Source organism: Glandiceps talaboti, chromosome 18, assembly GCF_964340395.1.
Source record: "Glandiceps talaboti chromosome 18, keGlaTala1.1, whole genome shotgun sequence".
Classification (NCBI taxonomy): domain Eukaryota; kingdom Metazoa; phylum Hemichordata; class Enteropneusta; family Spengelidae; genus Glandiceps; species Glandiceps talaboti.
In genome coordinates this window covers 10,355,032-10,376,187 of record NC_135566.1, presented here as the reverse complement: position 1 = coordinate 10,376,187, position 21,156 = coordinate 10,355,032, and the positions used below count along the sequence as shown (strand labels likewise).

The window sequence follows — 21,156 nt, the reverse complement described above, 5'->3', positions numbered from 1 at the left end:
AGCACTGTCATTTATACAACAAGCACTACTGATATTAAAGTCAGATTATTTATCACACTACCTCCCATTTCCAGGCAGCTGCAGATCACATCACATTGTGGTTACCATTTATTGAGAGGTTTAAGTTTGCAAAGTGAGCACATCATTACACTAAAGAAGAAACGTTTAACCAGAGAAGCTTTGATACTCTGATAATTCCCATAACATGACTGTTTCTGGTGATTGTGTAGCTACCTTTGTAATAGTTTACTATTTTTATTTACAATGTGTGTAATTATATATATATATATATGTGTGTGTGTGTGTGTGTGTGTGTGTGTGTGTGTGTGTGTGTGTGTGTGTGTGTGTGTAAACTCAGTATATACAAAATATCTATGCTGGAGTAAACAGTACTCAATACATATGTATGTATGTAGAGCAGTGTAAATAACAAGATGCACAGGAGCCGTTAACACAGTGTTTCATGCTGTTTCAGACGACTAACTGGCTATCGCAACAGCGTGTAACACTGTGTAATGGCTCCTGTGTATCTTGCTTGATACTGTGTGTTTGTGTATGTAAGTATGTATGTATGTATGTATGTATGTATGTATGTATGTATGTACATGTGTGTATGTATGTATGTATGTATGTATGTATGTATGTATGTATGTATGTATGTATGTATGTATGTATGTATGTATGTATGTATGTATGTATGTATGTATGTATGTATGTATGTACGTACATACGTATGTACGTACGTACGTACGTACATACGTACGTACGTACGTACGTATGTATGTACATACGATGCAAGTATTTTCACTTGAGTCAAATGTATCAAAAAAAAAGAAACAGATTTCATTAATTCAACCTCCACACTGTAAAGGGAATTTATCATTCCTCAGTTTTCATTATTCAGCTGAAATATATCAATAACTTCAATGCCCCCCCCCCCCCCCAAAAGTAACGAGACAAATGTCTAATTATGGAGTAACGGTAAATTAGTTCAATCCATTGATTGAATTAATAACTCTACGCAGGCCTCTCAGATCATAACTTTGAAAAGTGCTCTATCATAACTTATCAGTGATGAATCACAAGCTTGTTTGTTAGTCATGTTGGTGTTTCTCTGGACTAAAAAATGAAACCACCCTAGAATAATATCACATCATGAAGAAGAGAACATGAAAAACATACACGAAAATAATTTTAAGATATTGAAATCTGATGTACAGTTGATTAATTGGGTAAGATTGAAGTAGGAACTAACTATTCTATAAAAGTAAACTTTTGGTTCCAAACACAACATTGGAATTGTTTGTTGTCGAACTCCCCTTGACTGATGAAATGTCTGCAAAAACTAGAGATTTGCTTTCAAGAAATGTTTGATCCAGTAGAAATTTTCATTTTGTAACTATGAAGCCAGAGTCTAAAAAAATATTCATTCTCACATGAGAGCCGTCTTAGTTTGAGTATACATACCTTATATATATCATTTCTAGGTTTAGGTGGCAATCCATTGCCTTCTATCCTAAGGTTAACTTGACTATCTGATACTGGTGTAGGTCTGTATTCTGCCCTCACAGACAATGTCTTGTTCTTCCTCTTTACATGTTTCATGTAACTGTAACACAAGAACAAACAGGAAGTGAAGCAAAAAAAATGTACTTATGGTATGCTCCAACATTTAAACCAAATAGTTACAGAAGTGCTCTACTAGTTCAATGGATAAACAGTACACTTTTTTTTGGCAAACAAATGATATTTTGTCCTCAGCTGCATCTTTTAAATCAATTACCATGGTGACAAGACAAACTACAACATAGTTATAGTGAAAATTGTACCAAAAAAAATCTGTCATGTCTACATAGTACTACTGTTTAGTTGTGATAAAAAAATATTCTGTATAATAATCTTGGCTTGTACAAAGTCACTTCATACATTATATGTTATCACCCATCACTCCATTGAATCACCATATCACAACCAATCACCCTAAAAATAGTTAGCATCTGATGACTGAAAGTAACAAGTCCTACCTTGGATACTGTGGACTACACAATGCACTTGAAAAGTTATTCCTGCACCCTTTAGTAAATGGATTGTGACCACTATGAAATTTACCAGTCACCTGTCAAAGTAGCATAGTATATGTTATTGGTACCTGTAGTCAACATGGAAAAGTTGATGGTCTAAAAAACACTCTAATGTATTAGAGTGGCCATATGGATGACGATTTGGTATATATTTTGGATTTTTAATTTATAAAACAATTTTATCATGGCCTCCTACTTGAAAAATCAATGTGAAACAACTTTGACCAAGTCTGTGTTTGAAACTGAATACACTGCAAAATATTAATCAAATGTGGACAATGTTTGTTAAAGTATAATGACAATTTTTACACATTTTTTATATAGCTTTTTGCAGGTGATAAAATACTAGAAGATACTGTACATACCTGTTCATTTGTTGTTCTTCCTCTAGACACCAGCACAAGGTGAAAACTTGCTAAGCCTACCACTGGTACTGCACATAACCCTATGATCACCATGTTTATTATACTGAAGAGTAACTTAAGTTAAGGAATGTACCCCTCTTATTTTTTATCACAAAAAATATGATTCATATTATTAAAATTTCAAGTCACTATGCATTATAATTTCCAAAATATTGCACAAATAGTGAATGTTTGCACAAAACTGGTCACCATTCAGCTAAGTTCAACATACTAAAATTGACATTATATCAATATACAAACATGAAATGGGACATCACTTTTTATGCAATATTTGCAAACACTTGGCCGAGGAACGACAGAGAAACAATTGCAGATGGATGGCTAGAATCATTCTAACAGTCCGAGCTGGGGCTTGCATCTGGCAGGTTCCCATCTGGGGAGGACTAACACTAAACCGAGGCATGGCAGAGAGCAACAGCTGTGGACGAACACACAGATACACTGTAGAAGAACCCATCAGAGCTTGAAATTAACTTTTTTTCTTTGGTAGTCCTAGCAGGCTGAACACGGTAGTTCCAAGGATGGTGACCAATAGTCCCATATTCCTGAACTAAAAACAGAGTTCCTCTATTGGAAATAAGTGTCTTATAAAAAATACTTTATGTCTGTTAATCTTCGATCTTTTAAATCATCGCATAATCAGTGGTAGCCTGAGTGGGCTACCAGCTGCAAAATATGGTAGCCCCATGACAAGAATTGGTAGTCTGTGGACACTGGACTACTGTTAATTTTGAGCCCTGTTAGATGGTTAGTAAAAATAGTGAAAAGGATACCATATGATATTATGTGGTGTTGCTAAATTGTCTGTGTTATCTAGTACATAGACTAGGGTAAATGCAAATACTGAAAAGATGTGTATTGTCAGAGACAATAGAAACTGGAAGAAATATCTGTAGTTCCTCTTTCCAACACAATTATTAACCCATGGACAATGGTGATCAAATCTCTGCAAAACACAAACACAAACATATCATCAATAAAAAGTTTTCACTTTTTATAAGTCGATGAATGAAATCACCAAATCATTACCTAAACCTGTAATGTCAAGAAACTGTGTATTTTCATATCTGTATATGCAAATTCTGAATATAAATTGTCCTGACTCCTAAAGCACTTATTACCTACATATAAAACAACCAAGGATAATTTATGTTTTGCTATTATCGTGCGCATGTCTACTGACTCCCATGATGCAATATGTGCCCATGGCATGCACCTACGGTATATTGAACAGTGAATGGGGAATACATTTTTCTTTCACGTATAGAACATTTTGTAAGTTATGTGTAAGTTTGAAAGGAGTGAAAGGGCAGTGTGCCCTCCAAGCCAATTTGACGTGCCACTGACACACACAATTTCTATTCTAGTGACGCACCAAAGTTTGGTGTTCCCCTATCTCTTACTATGTGGTGACTCACAAGAAATGCCAGTTTTTATCATACTGACCCACAACAACGAAATTTGGCTATCATTAGAGGGCACACTATAGAAGGGGTCTGAGGAAAAACTAAAAGAATTCATTTTTTCTCTTACATTGATATTTTGATGTGGCCCCTTACAACAGAATAATGTTGTGGACATCGACACTGAGTACAGACAACTTGTCTTTTATCCTTACCTCTATACAATTATTACAAACACTACAATGTGAACATCTCGGCGGTCTGTAAAAATTACATGTTGTGCACCATTTCATCCGCACTTGGATACCCTGAATTTCTACTGTTTTATAAAGAGGAGCTTTGAAATCATCGTCTTTATCTTCATCTCCAGGTGCTGCACAAAAAAAACAAACATTGGACAATAGTATGTCATTAATGCCATCATTTGTATGCCTCACACAACACTGCCATGACACTTTGTCATAAAGGACACACATAGTTACTTGTATGGACAACATCCCTTCTGCCATCTGCTAAGTTTGAGGATGCTATTTTCATCAAATGCTAAAAAAATATCCATTTTGGTTTTATAATGTGCATGCAAAAATGTCTGTTCTCAACATACATTATTAAGCAAATACTTCTTGTAGTCTACCCCTTGTAGTATTTGCAGTGTAGCAAGGAATCACGTTCAACTGACAAGTCCTTTTTTAACCACTGAGGGCGCTATACACAAAATGTAGCACCTTTGAATATGACTGGTACAGTTTGTGTTATATTTGACCCATGAACTTTGTGTTCAACTACAGTTCACTCAACTATGTCTTTGATTACCAGCAATGATAAATTAACATGCAATATAAATTTAGACAAAATTGAAACAAATATATGCTCTACCCCGAGTACACGCAGCAGTAATAAACAAATCTACTAGTACTATATTGAAAAGTATAATATTACTCCACATATGTACAACAAATTGGCATTATCATCAATCATATAATATGCAATAACGTTTCATTAATATTGATGTATGTTGTATACTATGACATGTATATTGCTCAAAATCAGTCATTTGTTTCAAATAAACTCTACATTATGAGACGTCAGATATCCAAATTAGAATGATGATATACGACCACGAGTTTAAAATGAATTGTTTGTATTCAATACTACATAAAAACTGATATTACATGTGATGATAGATTACACTATTTGGGTGACTAGTGGTAATACATCAATCCTTAGCAAATCCCATCAGGTTTGAAACTGCACTACGGACACTTAGGCTCCATTGATTTTCAAAACCAGGCATGAGTTTGAAACTGCACTACGGACACTTAGGCTCCATTGATTTTCAAAACCAGGCATGAGTTTGAAACTGCACTACGGACACTTAGGCTCCATTGATTTTTGAAACCATACATGAGTTTGAAACTGCACTACGGACACTAAGGCTCCATTGATTTTCGAAACCATACATGAGTTTGAAACTGCACTACGGACACTTAGGCTCCATTGATTTTCGAAACCATACATGAGTTTGAAACTGCACTACGGACACTAAGGCTCCATTGATTTTCAAACCATGCATGGCAAACATAATTTCTTCAATTTGGGTCACAAATACCTTTCCCCTAATGGTTCCATTTGCCTCACTGGACATCAAATATGATGATGATGATTAATTTATGGAACCCTGGAGAACTACCGTATATGTATGAACCTGAAAGGCTGATGTGGCAAGCATGCTGAAACTTTGACAGAGACAATTTTTCTGCCTAACTTTTACTTTATACATCTGGAGGTATAATGTCACAATGTGTGTATTTTTATATTTTAATGTATTTTAGAATTTTATAGGTGGACTTTTGCGTGATTGTTGATTTGATGTATGAGGGCCTCACTGGAAAGAAACCGACCCTTCAATGTTTTCAATGCTTTCAATCAATCAATCAATCAATCAATCAATCAATCAATCAATCAATCAATCAATCAAAAGAATTTGCATAGCGCCAAAATCCAATACGATGTTCTATGGCGCTGAACAGGAACAATAGTAGATCAATGTAAAAAAGATAGAGAAAGCTCTTGCAAACAGATTTGTCTTGATGTTCTTCTTGAATTACGTTGCGTTGTTTGTAACGCTTTGCATTGTTTGTTCCAGGTGATCGCTACTTCCCACATCTGACAAAAAATTTAGCAGTGGCCACAGAGAGTCACTGAACTGAGCAGTGACCACAAAGTCACTGAATTTTGCAGTGGCCACATAGAGTAACTGAATTATGCAGCGGCCACTGATGAAATTCACTTTATCTTCAATTCCATCATTTGAATCAAAGGGTTATGTACTGATATGACACAATGATGACTTCTACAGTAATAGACCAGTGACAAGAATTTCAATTAACCAAATTACTTCTGAAATAGACGTCTTAACTGTAATTGTCTCAAACTAAATTACAATATTATCACTTTGGTTACTTAGCCTTAGAAATGACACCTTTTTACGGTCAGTTGACATGCTACATCGATGCATTATTAGGATGACAGTTGAGATTAAAATAGTTTGTGTCATGAATTCAATTCCACAGAATTAAAAAAATTCACTTTATTTGGGAAACATAACATTAAAAATATGATGCCAACATTTTATGACAGCTAACAGCTAATATTGGTATATTTATGATGATATCTGTGATTAACAAAATGATAGAAAGGTAACAAATAAATCATGACTTACATTTTGGGTAAATGCCAGGATCCATGCATGTTGCAAGGAAGAAATTTGCTAGTACAAAGAGTGACAAAATGCCTTCATAGATGGGAATAGCTATACTATAATTGCTAGTCAGCTCTGGGCATCTGTTAAAAAAACAAAAACAGAAACAACAATTAACTATGGAGAATATGTTAGTCATGGTTCCAAAAAACATAACGCTGAATAATTAAATAATTGAATGATCAATGTCCACAGTAGATAGATTGAAACAGTTTTCTTTGATATTATTGGTGCTGGTATAATTCTCCAATATTTTTCGTCAAAAACACTTGACTCGTCTAGCGACTCGTAGTGACAAAGCTGCCTTAGGTCACTCATATTTTCCTTGGCTGACCGAAGAAATATATTGGGGAATAACATCTAATTGTCGGTGTTGAGAATCAAATGGTTATCTACCTGACATTGGCAAGAGGATAGCATACATTGCATAACATCCCAACTTGAAGGGTCACGTCCCCAATACAGGTATGATACATTGATATACATGTATACATGATAAATATTATGTTTAAATATCATAACTTGTATGAGAATAGTTAGCGAGTAAGCAGACACCAAATTAGTGATTACATACGACACTTGAAACTGTTCAACTAACTCATGTAGTCATTTGTTATAATATCAGGTAGGTCTCTATCAAAGCTGTTACTCCTTCATCTGTATGCCTTTCACTACGCACTCCTACATGAAATATGTCTTCATGTATTAAATATGACATTACATCTATTAGCTATATTGCCTTCTGAGACTGGTCTCAAATGGCGATTTTTTGCCTTCTGATCATGACTCTCAGTTCTGGTCTCAGTTTAATGTCTTAGGTACCCTTACATATACCATGAGGATTAACAAAATACAGAGCAGATACTATGTAAGGAATGATTGTGTGTTATCTTTATTGTGTCTATCTCAACATGAAACCTTGTGATCAGTCTCACTGAGTGTATTACATATATATATATATATATAAGTAGAAACAACACTTGCATCTTACAGGCTAACTGATCTTGTGATACATTATTTAATAGCGTTTGCAAGTTATGATGAAATCTCCTGTAGTATTGGTTTGTACAACATCTAGACTACTTCAATCTATCCACTTTATTCATTATCACGGCTATCCTTTTAAACCAAACACTTCAAATCACATAACCATGACAACACAAATTACAAGACTATCACAAATACTATCATTTCTTCTTGACCTTACACACCCCCTCATACTGTACATGTAGTTACTCTGTCTGTATCTTCTTCATGCTTCCTTCCTCTCAAGAGTTTCCTTTGGGCAGTCACGTTTCACTTATAGATTCTCTCTAGTTATTATCATCAAGTGGTTTCAATCTCCTTGAGATGCGATACCTTTCTCTATGCATGCCAAATGTTTTCTGAATCAATCAAGTTCAAAATGGTGACTCTTTCACAATCGAACAAGTCTACTAAATTCTCCTGAGCACAATTCAGGATAATTTTACAATAAATAATAGAAATTGATGAACATGTATTCATCGTTATGCAAATTCGTCATTATTTCCTGAAGGATATTATTTATTTATGAAGTTATTGAAACTCAAGTCATACAAATATTTCTAGTATTATTGATCACCGAGATATCGCAGATGTGACTTAATAATTCCTTTGTAAGTAAGTATAGTTTGTCTCACAGGCACAGACGGTTTTATCCGCATTTTATGTGGCAATGCTTGCCGCTAATCAATATGAGAACTAGCATGTAGGTGGCTGATTCTAGCATTAGTAGGAATCAATAATACTACTTTCTGTGAGTGAGTGACTGACTTACATTAAGGTTTGTGTATGCGTGCAATAGACTGAAAACGTACTGTCAAACTTGATGTATACTGATAGTCACTTCAGTCAGAATGACATCTTCAAACCATGAATTTATCAGCCGTTTCAGAAAGCAATCTAATTCTCAGGTTGTTATATATTCATGTAGTATCTACACAGGTTATATCAAACCTTTATTATCTGTACATGTACAGTACAGTGTGCCCTCTAATGATAGCCAAATTTTGATAACTTGCGAGTCATGATTCCCTACTCTACATGTACTTCTATGTGAGTACACCAAACGTAGAAAAAGTTGAAAGGTGCAGTTCACAGCTTTGTATTATGGACAGATATTACATGGAAATGGACTTTAAAAAAAATATGTTCCCTGGCTTCTTTTTTTCCCTTTTTATATACAACTACAACCTGTTTCCGGGGATATGAGTATTCAAATGATGATTTGACTGCCATGCCAGCTGTAGAAATACATCAATCCTTGACTATGGAGATACATTTGTACGTGTACACATGTATGCACTTACAAGAATGCATTGTAATTTAATGAAAGCTAAACCCAATGACTAATTCTAACAAGGTGAAAGATATTGGGTTGTATATCACACAACTGACATGAGATTGGCAAACTACCTGGCTGGAATCTACAAGTTGTATTGATTTTCTCATCACCAGTACAAACAGTCCTCCAACTTCAAATGTCATTTTTTTTATATTTCTAGCGTGGTCAAATATTGATTGTTTTTGTACAGTACCATATGTGTTTTATTTAATATGATAATATTCAATATTTTACTGATGACAGCATGTACATAGTATAATTGTATGTAGTACTACTTTTGTGCATACATTGTACATACCAGGTTTGGTTGCCTGAAAGTTATGGCATTTACACAATCTGATTAAAATCCAATGTATTTTACACTTCGCGATTTCTTTTTGGCTGTTATGTTCACTGTCGTTTGTTCTTTTGTGAACGCTTGTTACATACATGTGACACAACCACATGCGTTCCCGTATCAAATCTTGGCACTGAGTGGATTCACTCACGAATGAGAATGCGTAATGCGTCAAAACATACAGGTACAGTACTTCAGAGCACTCTGTTCGAAAAGAACACGAGCAAAGAGTGTAGACACCGATGTTATCGTTACTGTTTGGCGGTTCTTTCTTTCAATTTCGAACGTTGAGTACAATGTATATACAGTAAGATGGATTCTGATTGGCTACACGTAAGTACGAGATTGGGTTCAGGTAAACCTATGGAGTTGTGTCAGATGTATGTAACAAGCACTCACAAAAGAACAAACCACAGTAAACGTAAGAGTTACATGTAAAAAGAAATCGCGAAATGCATAATATCGGATTTTAATCAGATTGGGCATTACGTTAATGTCTAGGATTGACTGCTACTTGACAAGTGGGAATATATTGCTTTGTGATGTGGCTATGTATTATGTACTATGCATCATATTACATGTGCATTCATTAGGAACACATAGACGTAGCTACATTACATCAGTTATGCCAATAATAATATGTGTAGTATTACCATCATATGTACATTTGTATTAAGTTCTAATACATTAATTTATACGTGTGTGTGTGTACAGTCCTTCATACATGTATGCACATATTACATGTACGACAAATGTATCCTGGACAATACACATACAAAGGTTTGCACATGTCACACCGTGGGGTACTCCTGTTTATTGGGTGTATGTGCTACCCTTTGGGGTAGGGTATTTGCCCTTTGGGGTGGGGGTTTTTGCCCTTTGGGGTGGGTTTTTTTGGCCTTTAGTCTAATATGGGTACTGTATTTTTAGAGATAAGGAGTCTAAAATTTGATCCACTTTACACAATTTTTTATTTTGTTTGGTCTAAAATGGAGTCCTGGAAAGAACCCCATAATAAACCCTCGACAAGTTAAAAATTTCTGGGAATTTCCCTCGGAATTTCCACCAGCTACTTCACTAGTTGACATTTTCATATTGGTAATTAAGTATTGTGGTCTACAATGGGGTCTTCTAAAAAATTGAATGGTCTAAAATGGGGTATTGGTTTTTGGTCAAAATGGGTCTAAAATGGGGTCTGGGGTTGATAGCATTGGCTGCATACCCATACCAGACCTGGCAAGTGGTACCCCCCCCCCCCCTAGGGTGCACACACACACACACACACACACACACACACACACACACACACACACACACACATACACATGCACACACGTGTACATGTAAACTGTATACATGTACATGCACACATATATCATCTAGTGCCATGGTAAGCCATCAACAGTGCCTTTAGTGCTATGCAACCTGTTGTTACTTTTAAAGATAGCAGAATTACCCGAGGGTCTAAAAGACTTTAAGATACTTCATGTCATTCTGCCCTCACCGATGTGTCCCATCATGGCATACCTTACAGACTTAAGGTGTGGCAGCTACACTAAATATACCTGTACTATATATGTAAACTGCATTTATGTACACATGCAATATGTAAATATACAAGTGTACATGTAAATTGTACATACACATGCTATCAATTGTATATCATTGTCTATGTGTACACTGTAAACATAGATATTTATGCCAATAATTTTTTTTTAATTTGCATTTTTGCAGTCTTCAGCTAGTTCACAAAGATTAATTTTTACCAATTACCAGACTGGTATATTGTGTACTAGAAGGTATTTTAGTCACTACATACTTTTGTTTTGCAGGAAAATAAACAAAATCAGTGAGTCTTTATGAATACATGTACAATGTAAATTGTAATATATGCATACACATACATATATGTACATGTAAATTGTATAAATGCATACATACATGTACAGGTACATGTGTACAGGCATATATGTGGACCTTAGTTTGTCTATGCTACGGTACAAATAAATTGTGTATGACTTCACAAATCCACGTGTACAGATAATATTACAGATGATGTATTATGTGTAAACAAGTCTGAAAGGTCCAGCCTTCGGTCTGCTGATGTAACCACTCGCTAACGTGAGAGAGTGCTTATAATGATAATAATAATGTTGGTTTTTATACAGCACTTTCCCACTCTGTAGCGCTTTACAATTAGTACCCCTGGCATGGATCTATATCGGCACAGCAGCCCTTTATACTTCCTCAACTCCTTGGGGAGCATACAATCCATTGCTGCCTTTATAAGTGCATAGGATTAAAGCATTCACATTGCAACCTCTATCCTATCAGGTACCCAATTATACAGCTGGGTTGACTGAAGCACAGTCGTGGTTCAAATCTTACCCAAGGACTTTAGCCACTCAGAAACAAACAGCAACAATGGGGCTTGAACCTGCCACCTGCAGATTCCAAGCCGACCACTCTTATAGAAGCGAAATGAATGCCTGGACCTTTCATGCTACATGTACTTGCATCAATACCTTTGTAATGAGTGAATATTAAAATAAGTGCCAAGCCAAGCCAAGCTAAGCTAAGCTAGTCTTTATTACTACAAATTGAAAATTGACACTTCTATTTTGGTATACATGTATAAGTGTAATAAAGATATTAAAGAACACTACATTGAAATACATGTAGGCTACCTGTTAGAAGTATATAATTCAAACAATTTTCTTGATTAAATATATTTACATGTGTTTAGATTATGTGTTCAAATGAGGTATAATATGATCAAAGCATTTGATCACATAAATTGACAAAATATTGTTAGACCCACAACCTTATTAGGTACGGAAATTGTGTCAGATGCAAGCAATTGAATTACACATTCAGCTAGTTAGACTTAATTGAATGAAGTTATTGGAACCCTAGTAATTTGACAAATCATAATGATACTAATTCTATTACCACACTGTATATAGTAGTTTCAACCTATATGTTATAACAACAGTCTGTACATTGTAGCTCTGTGTTAAATATCATGTGGGAATTGTATAGAGTCAAACTTTTGGTCAGATTCAGGTCAAGTATTGTAGTATATTAAGATATATGATTTGACAGGCAACAGTGTTACACAGAGTACTGAAGTCAAACAAATAACGAGTACATGTACATGTGTAAAGCCTTTGCTGTTATCCCTAAACACGGTCATGAGTCTCTCACCAGTCCATGGGCGTATCGCTAAAAGGACTGTTTTGTATGTATTGATATCTACCGTATTGGGCATCGCAATAACACAGGGAATCGCAGTAACATGTCAACAAATGATTAGACCTATGTAGTCGATGAGGACCCACAGTACAAGGATATTTGAGTAAATTTATCTGGTACAAATGTAGATATCAGTATATGCAAAACAGCCCTTTTAGCATGATGATCCGAGGACTGTGAGAGCGTCTATGATTACATGAGCTTTTCATTTCTAACATACATGTATCTGTTTCATATATGTGTACTTGAGACTAACAGTACTTGCACTGGTGCATACCATGACAGAACCCCCATGACGTGCGAGTATAGGTGTGGTGTTCAGGGTATTTGCACGAGTAAATGCAGTGTTCTCTGTAGCAGTACTTTCACAAGTGTAGCGAGTGAGTGCAAATACATTGTACCTCTGAGTACCCATACTGAAACTCATGTGGCATGGGGTTCTGTTATTCTTACATATGTTTATCCAAAACAACAAATTTCTGTAAAAATGACATCCTTTTGTGTAGAAGGAATGATTGCATTCTCATTTGCATATCATTCATTTGCATGCAGGTGAGCAATAATGTTTTCAGTATTGCACTGCAGTGCAAATACCACTAGTACGTATGTGCATGTATGGTGTAAGTAATCTTTGGTACATATCTAATTAAACCCATTATTCAGTCTGATCATCATTTCAAATTGTTAGGACTGTAGCAGACCTGTATTAAACACACAATCACATGTGTATGTTTACTGGGTAACTGTACACATGTACTATTTCAAACAGTTGAGTTAACCCTACATGACCATCCCTTCGTAATGTATACATTCATGTAATCTACATGTATGATATAAATAACTTGTCACAATTTATGTATCAATGTTTATGTATAAATGTTTCAATGTGTGTGACTTCATGCATGTAAAGGTGACTGCACGGGTCATCATCACATTTGTAATCATACTTAATCACAGATACTATGTAAAGGCCTATGATTCAATCCCAGGTTCTCACATTGGTGTTATCAGTGGACCAGTGTGCCCTCTAAGCCAATTTGATGTGCCACTGATGCACACAATTTCTAGTGATGCACCAAAATTTGGTGTTCCCCTATCTCTTACTATGTGGTGACCAGTGTGCCCTCTAAGCCAATTTGATGTGCCACTGATGCACACAATTTCTAGTGACACACCAAAATTTGGTGTTCCCCTATCTCTTACTATGTATTGACTCACAAGAAATCCCAGTTCTTTTCATTTTGACTCACAACACTCACAACAAAATTTAGCTATCAATCATTAGAGGGCACACTGCAGTGGAGTCATAAGAATTTGTTCAGGACCAACTTTTTTTGTTTTTCTAAAGGTCTCGTAGACAACTATTTTTTCTCACCTAAATTTGAATCCAAAGCTAAACTGGTCTGTCAATTTGATCCTTGAAATTCATCAAAGAATGTTGGCTACTATTGACAATAATAATATATGCACCTTTATAGGCATACCTTGGCTTGATATCATAGCATAAAATCTAAGCATGTCTATTCCAATGCCTTCTGTCTTCTATGCTTTGGGGAATGAGAAATCATGAGAAATCTATTAACAGGTTGTAAAGCACGTAAGAAGGAAAGTACTGAAGTCGATACGTTTAGATTCCAGACTATGAAATCTAGATGTAATCTCAGTTTTATTTTGCTGCCAGTACATGAAATGACAATTCCAAAAAATGTACATGGCTTACCATCATAGATATTATTACAAGTCATGTCTAGGTCCAGATTTGTCTACTTGTATCCCAGTTAAAATCTCCACATTGCAATTACTATTCTGTACGTATTCTACTTGTGTCACTAAATCCTTGAAAATCAGGGCTTTTTTTTCTGATGCAACAAAGATTAATGTATGGAAGGATCTTGTGTCTGTATTCGTCACATTTACAATGCTGAAAGCAGTTGACAGATTACCCCTTACATCAAGTCATGCACTCTTCATATTAACTTGTAATGACATCTTTTCACCCTCTACTACTAAGATCTAAGGTCAAAACACATCCTGCAAGTTATCAGATTCTCTGCCTAGGAAATTTCAAACCAATCTCATTTTGAAATCCTGAATAGCAATCAAGCTACAATGTAGTTGATAAAATCATCTCAAATTCATGTAAACTTCATCATAAAATTGTTCATTTAACTTGTACTTTCTTCATCATAAAATTGTTCATTAATTAAAAGTATTTATTGGTAAGATTAGTATTATGGAGATATTTGATAATAATTACATGTTACTAAGGTATGACTATTATTGCTGATATTATTGCTGAACAAATGGGTCTACATAACTACATGACTCTTGAAAATACAGCATTTAGAAAACAGAAATTAGAAAATTGGCTATTAAATTATTAATAAGCTGATAGCCTTGCTATCAAATGTACATATATATGACGGAAGGGGGGAAGGAGGAAAGGAGGGGGAGGGGAGGGGAGGGGAGGGGAGGGGAGGGGAGGGGAGGGAGAGAAAGAAAGAGAGCAGATGATGATAGATGATGATGTGAATTCATTATGATAAATTGATGGTCAGACACAGACAAATCTGTTTGTGTACATGTGAAAGGATGGGGGGGGGGGCTGTACATGTCATTTTATCATAGGATTTCTTACATAATGCAGTACTATGCAACAACTTGGACACTCCCTGTTACAGTTACAGTTTCTGTACTCCATTAAAGCTAGTATGATGGATAGCCTGTCTCATACTGTAAAGCACTTCTATACAATTAGTGTAGCTCACTACTATACATGTACTGTACCAGGTTTTGAAGCCTCCAAGCATGTTGCTGCAATTCTTATAAATCTTGAATTTACAGTTAGTGTTGAAAGATTGATGTGTCCCCTAATGATGCCAGGTACACCTACATTGTACATGTATGTAATAAAGTGTTTTCTGTAAAACTCTATTACTTTCTTTAGTGTACCACTGGGATGTATCGAAATTATCACAGTTCTAATGTTTTTTTTTTCTGCAAAGCGAGCATACAATGTACTAGTATACATCTTCATGTGGTATTTATTTCCTACATACTAACTACATATGAAAACACAAGTACAAATGTATGTGTGTTTGAAATCTACTCAATAATTTTCCAAGCTTTTTACTTTTACCAAGTCCTGCCTTAAGGCAAACACTTGGTATTTCTCTGTATTAGTTTTGTGAGGCATACAAATGTGCGAGTCTGTACTTGAGCCCTATATGCATAGTGTGCTTGCTCAGTGTTGGGATCCCGAGTAAGAATGGTTGGAAATAATCAAATCTGGTCAAACTTTCATAAATGTCAATACCATGTACATATACATGTATCACAATTTGATCGAGGACCCAGTAAATTATGATGTACCTTGAGAACTAACGTAGATTTTACCTACTTTATTCGATACATGCCCTCAATATATATAGCAAAACACTGTAAATGTCACCCATTCTAACCTGGTTAAATCTGTTCTCTTTCTATTAAATAGCTTAGAACATCATGCAACAATGAATTTGAGATTATTTCTGATGATTTTCTGACTCTGTGAATATTGCATGTTTAGAATGATTTCCATTTCATAAATAGTATTCTTTCTGTCTGTCTGTCTGTCTGTCTGTCTGTCTGTCTGTCTGTCTCTCTCCGCCTGCTTGTCTGTCTGCTGTCTGCCTGTGTCTGTTTGTCTGTCTGTCTGCTCCTTGTCTGTCTGTCTGTCTGTCTGTATTTTACTATCTGTCTCTGTCTCGCTCCCAGACCTCAAACATGAAGTAAATGATAGTTCCATTGATAAATTGAACACAAATTAGCCGTTGTGCTTAGCTTTTTCATAATCATAATGACATGTGTCATGACAAAGTTTGTTAAAGCCAAAAAAAAAAAGACCAATAAAATCAAACATCCCCATCTGTGTTTTGGCAATGATTATCATCCCCATCTGTGTTTTGGCAATGATTATCATCCCCATCTGTGTTTTGGCAATGATTATCATCCCCATCTGTGTTTTGGCAATGATTATCATCCCCATCTGTGTTTTGGCAATGATTATCAAACCTCTGTATAAGAGTTGAAATTTGAAAAAAAAGAATTCCCGGCTGACATTATTCTATCTTTTCAAAATGAACTGATAATGTATGATTGCAATTAGCAGTGTTCCATTGTAGAGTTAAGACACAACATGTTGTTCAGGCCCCGGGTTCAGGCTTCTTAACGTGGTAGTTTATAGTGAAGGTGTCACGTGTGGCATGAATGTTATATCTTTATAAGACTTATGTTTGTAAGGTACAATGTACGCCATGACAGTGCACCCTCACTCATGGTTCAACCCCTCCCACAGAGGAGGCCGGTGAGGGCAGAGTGTTACGACATATCTATACAGTCTGTAAGGTACACCATGACGGGGCGCCATCACACATCGGCCGGTGATGGTGGAGCGACACGACATATCTTACAGTCTATAAGGTACGTCATAACAGGGCACCCTCACACATTAGTCCTCCACCACAGAGGAGGCTGGTGAGGGCAGAGTAATATGACATATTTTACAGTATATATACAGATTATGTTCCATTGTAGATACAAATATCATAACATATTTCACTCTATGAGGGCCAAATAATATCAACCTTGAAATCTAGAAAATTTTAAGAAATTGAGATTAATTTTTAGTCATTTTATGACCTCATTTTGATGTAAAATATATCGTGCACTCTTTCTCTGCAGGATTGTTTACACCAGGATATGGATGATGGAGTTATTGAAATTTTACAAATGTGACACACATAACAGTGAACAGACAGTCACGGTCTATAAGTTTTATGAGTTATATATATATACATGTAAGCAGATAATTATACTTACATGTATAGGATGCCTTAAATATGTGATTTTATTATGTACTTATTATCACGTTTCAATCACTTATAGCTTTGACATGAAAGATAACATATGAAACGCATAGTACAATGCTCAGTCACCATTGTACATGTATGAATGCACTTGTGTGTGTATATACATTTTGTACATGTATCTGTATGTATGTGTGTGTGTGTGTGTGTGTGTATGTGTGTTTGTGTGTACACATACAATGTATGTACGTCTATTTCAGGTATTTGTATGGTTACTGTTGGTATGTTTGGGTTCTTTTTGGTGTGCGTGATTCTTAGATCTTTCCATATGCGTATTTTACTGTTTATTTGAACTTGCAGTCTATCGTTCTATTTCAGTACAGAGATATTTGTCAGGTTTTGAACCCACACATATCTTGCCTTAGCCTTTGTAAAAGAATATCAATTTGAAACGTCTGGTTTGTACTTTAACTTATTGATCAAGACTGTTTTACTTGTTACTTTTGAACTCCTTCATACATTGTGTATGTATGTATGTATGTATGCATGCATGCATGTATGTATGTATGTATGTGTGTGTGTGTGTGTGTGTGTGTGTGTGTGTGTGTGTGTATGTATGTATGTATGTATGTATGTATGTATGTATGTATGACATGTATGTATGTACGTACGTACGTACGTACGTACGTATGTATGTATGTACGTACGTACGTACATGTGAGTGTGTATGTGTGAGTATGTATGTATGTGTGTGTGTGTGTGTGTGTGTGTGTGTGTGTGTGTGTGTGTGTGTGTACATAACTGTATGTACATGTACATTGTATGTGCATAAGTACATGTCTGAAAGTAGCTATCTTTGGGAAACGACACTTTAAGACATTCATCATATTCTATTTCCTTTTTAACAATCACATCTGTCATATTAAATAATGTAATAATGTACTATAAATCCTAAGCCTGCCATATGCTACAATTATCACTGTATATAATGTACATTGCAAGTATACCTACAAAATTAATCAACATTTATAATACCGTATATAAAAGTGCACATATTGTTACATCATTTAAAACCATTCAGATATGTTACACTTCACTTGTAAGCACTTTTAGTATGAAGTATGTCATTTCATCCCTATTGCTTTACTAAGAAATTCATGTTGCTGGAACTCTTCACTCATTGCTCACAACACTACAGTACGTGTGAAACTCTGCCTATGTTAGGAGTGTCCATAACAACAAATCTTTGTCTACCAAACAACTTGACTCTATTTTTTTTTGTAGCAGAATCTACATGTGCCAGCTGTTACCTGAGAGATACAGTCTATTTCTAGTTGCCTGCCAGCAATATGTAGTAGCATTTTATCCTACTTGCAAACTTTTACTTAAAGGCTTTATGTATTTCAAAATTGTACAAGGAAAGCAGCTATGGTTGTACATGTAGCTACTATACCTAGGCCATATGGTAATACAAGATCACAGAATAAAACTAACAATGTTTGAAAAGTAATCACAAATATCCAAATATACATGTATAGTTTTTTTAACCTTCCAGTCACTGAAAATGAGTTCTCAGTCTTGGTGCTATCCATGGTTCAGTCTACACTTACTAGACTCGAATGACTAGTGCTCTATTTGCTATCCTAACTGACATTTTGATTTTGAATTTTACTATCCTTCCTCGTCTACGATGATAGCTGTGTTCCACTGGTCTAGAACGGTATTCCTGTATAGATTGTTATTGGTTGAATACATAATAAGACACATTTAAATCGTGCCATCAGCTCACAGGATGAATCCACAATTAGGTGTCATCATCATGATGGAAATGCGACCTCACTCTAATTACATGTACTATCCGAGCTATTTCAAAACAAACGCAAAAATGAATATATACATCATGGTGGTGAGTACCGAGTCTAGTTTGGTCCCCGCTCTGTCTCCATATGTTTGTCCAGATTGACGAGGAGTATTGTCAGAGAGTGTCAAAAAATTTGGAAACGATTTTTGAGAAATTAGGAAAGACTTTGAAATAATTTCTCAACTTTCAAATTTGAATAAAACAAACATTTTCTAATGCCTACATGTACATGATCGTAGTCTAGTTAGTTTGCGTTACGATCACCTCAACAGCATGCACAGAGATCGATCGTAAACCTACTATACATGATAGTGACTACCAAACTTAGTTAACGTCAGTTATTTCTACTCAGTTGCAATCACTATATATTTACAAATAGTATATAAAAGAAATACGAGAGCCATGTAAAACTTTGTCAGTGCAAAATGAGACGAAGACATAAGCGCAATGTTAGCGCTCCTTACAGCAGTTTGAACTTCCCGTGCATGCATACTTTACCAACAATTTCCTTTATATAGTGGACCTCTGAGCTTAACAAAATTTACATCAAACACTGGTATAATTGTTTTCCAAAAGAAAAACAGAAATATTTACCTCTGTGCCAAAGCTGTTATCAAATATCACTCACAATGCTAAAAATAATTCTAAATAATAGCATGCATTTTTTCCAAATCAAAATTCATTTCATTTACATAACCTCCTGAATTGCACAATGTATTATTAACACATAACTCTTCATTCTTCAAACATATTATAAAACCAAATTTATTTGTGAATAACAGATGACGACATGGGCGACTGGTCAAGAGTCCAATATTACATGGTTCATTACACTCCAAGGCCATTCAATTCATTGTCCATACTGTCCTGTTAATGTTATTGTAACTTAGACGACATCATCACAACAAGTCAATTGTAAACACTGAATGGTGACTTAACTTTACCCAGTAAAGCTTAGTGTCACACTATATCTAGAGTACAAAGAAACAAGATATTTGACTAATCATCTTTTTGTCCCGGTACACCTTTCAGCCATCTTTTTAGGCACTTGATAGAATCCTGACGTCAACTTCTGAGTAGGTCTGTGTAAACAGCAATATCTTTATAAAGTGTGTAACGCAATCCTCAGTCTTCAAAGTGATATGCCTGTCCCGACCCAAATCACTTCAAAACTGATTCACACTGAATCGATAAAATCTAAACTGACTTCTGTCCCCGCAAGAAAACTGAGCTATGGATTTGAATCAATTCACTTTTCCATCCAATCCTCACATGCCAACTTTGATTCGGCTTTATCTTTGATATGTTAAATATAAGTCACAAAGGGATGTCAGTCAATGATATGATGACACTTCATTCACCATGGACTATTTAGCAATGCAGTACTTCATAACCCTGTTGTTGAAAATTTTAGATTTCAGTCAGATGAGGGATAACAAAGCTTTGCAGTTTCAAGATCTTGCTCAAAGATGGAGAGAGTGTGAATTGCGATTGACGAAGATGAATTCAACGTGACTGTTAGATTCATTTTGGATGAACCACACAAAAAGTGTCCAGCTGTTCATCAAACACACGATATCAGCATACAAAGTACTTGGTAAATAAATACGATATTGATGATAATTTGGTGCCACTAACTGACCTCAACGTTAGCAATCAAGTGTGTAGCCACACGAAAATCTGGTCTGAATTGGACCGAAGTCAAGTTTTCTTGTCAATGCTACATTTTTACATTAAAGTAATAAACCGGTTTTAATTCAAGTTATTTTAAATCACTCAGTTTGAAACCACCCTGCCCCCTGAGGTGGTTTTGACTAAGGG

General features: G+C 35.5%; 1 protein-coding gene across 1 annotated transcript in view; it reads right to left on the bottom strand.

The window, feature by feature from the left end:
• Window positions 1–21,156, bottom strand: part of LOC144449635 (palmitoyltransferase ZDHHC5-like) — a 35,674-nt gene that overhangs the window by 1,022 nt on the left and 13,496 nt on the right. Inside the window, exons 2-7 of the mRNA XM_078140209.1 lie at window positions 6,632–6,753; window positions 4,125–4,282; window positions 3,280–3,452; window positions 2,447–2,549; window positions 2,025–2,116; window positions 1,468–1,609 (exon numbers count right to left, since the gene is read on the bottom strand). Of these exons, the coding sequence (XP_077996335.1) occupies window positions 1,468–1,609; window positions 2,025–2,116; window positions 2,447–2,549; window positions 3,280–3,452; window positions 4,125–4,282; window positions 6,632–6,753 (790 nt within the window). The remainder of the gene's footprint in view (window positions 1–1,467; window positions 1,610–2,024; window positions 2,117–2,446; window positions 2,550–3,279; window positions 3,453–4,124; window positions 4,283–6,631; window positions 6,754–21,156) is intronic.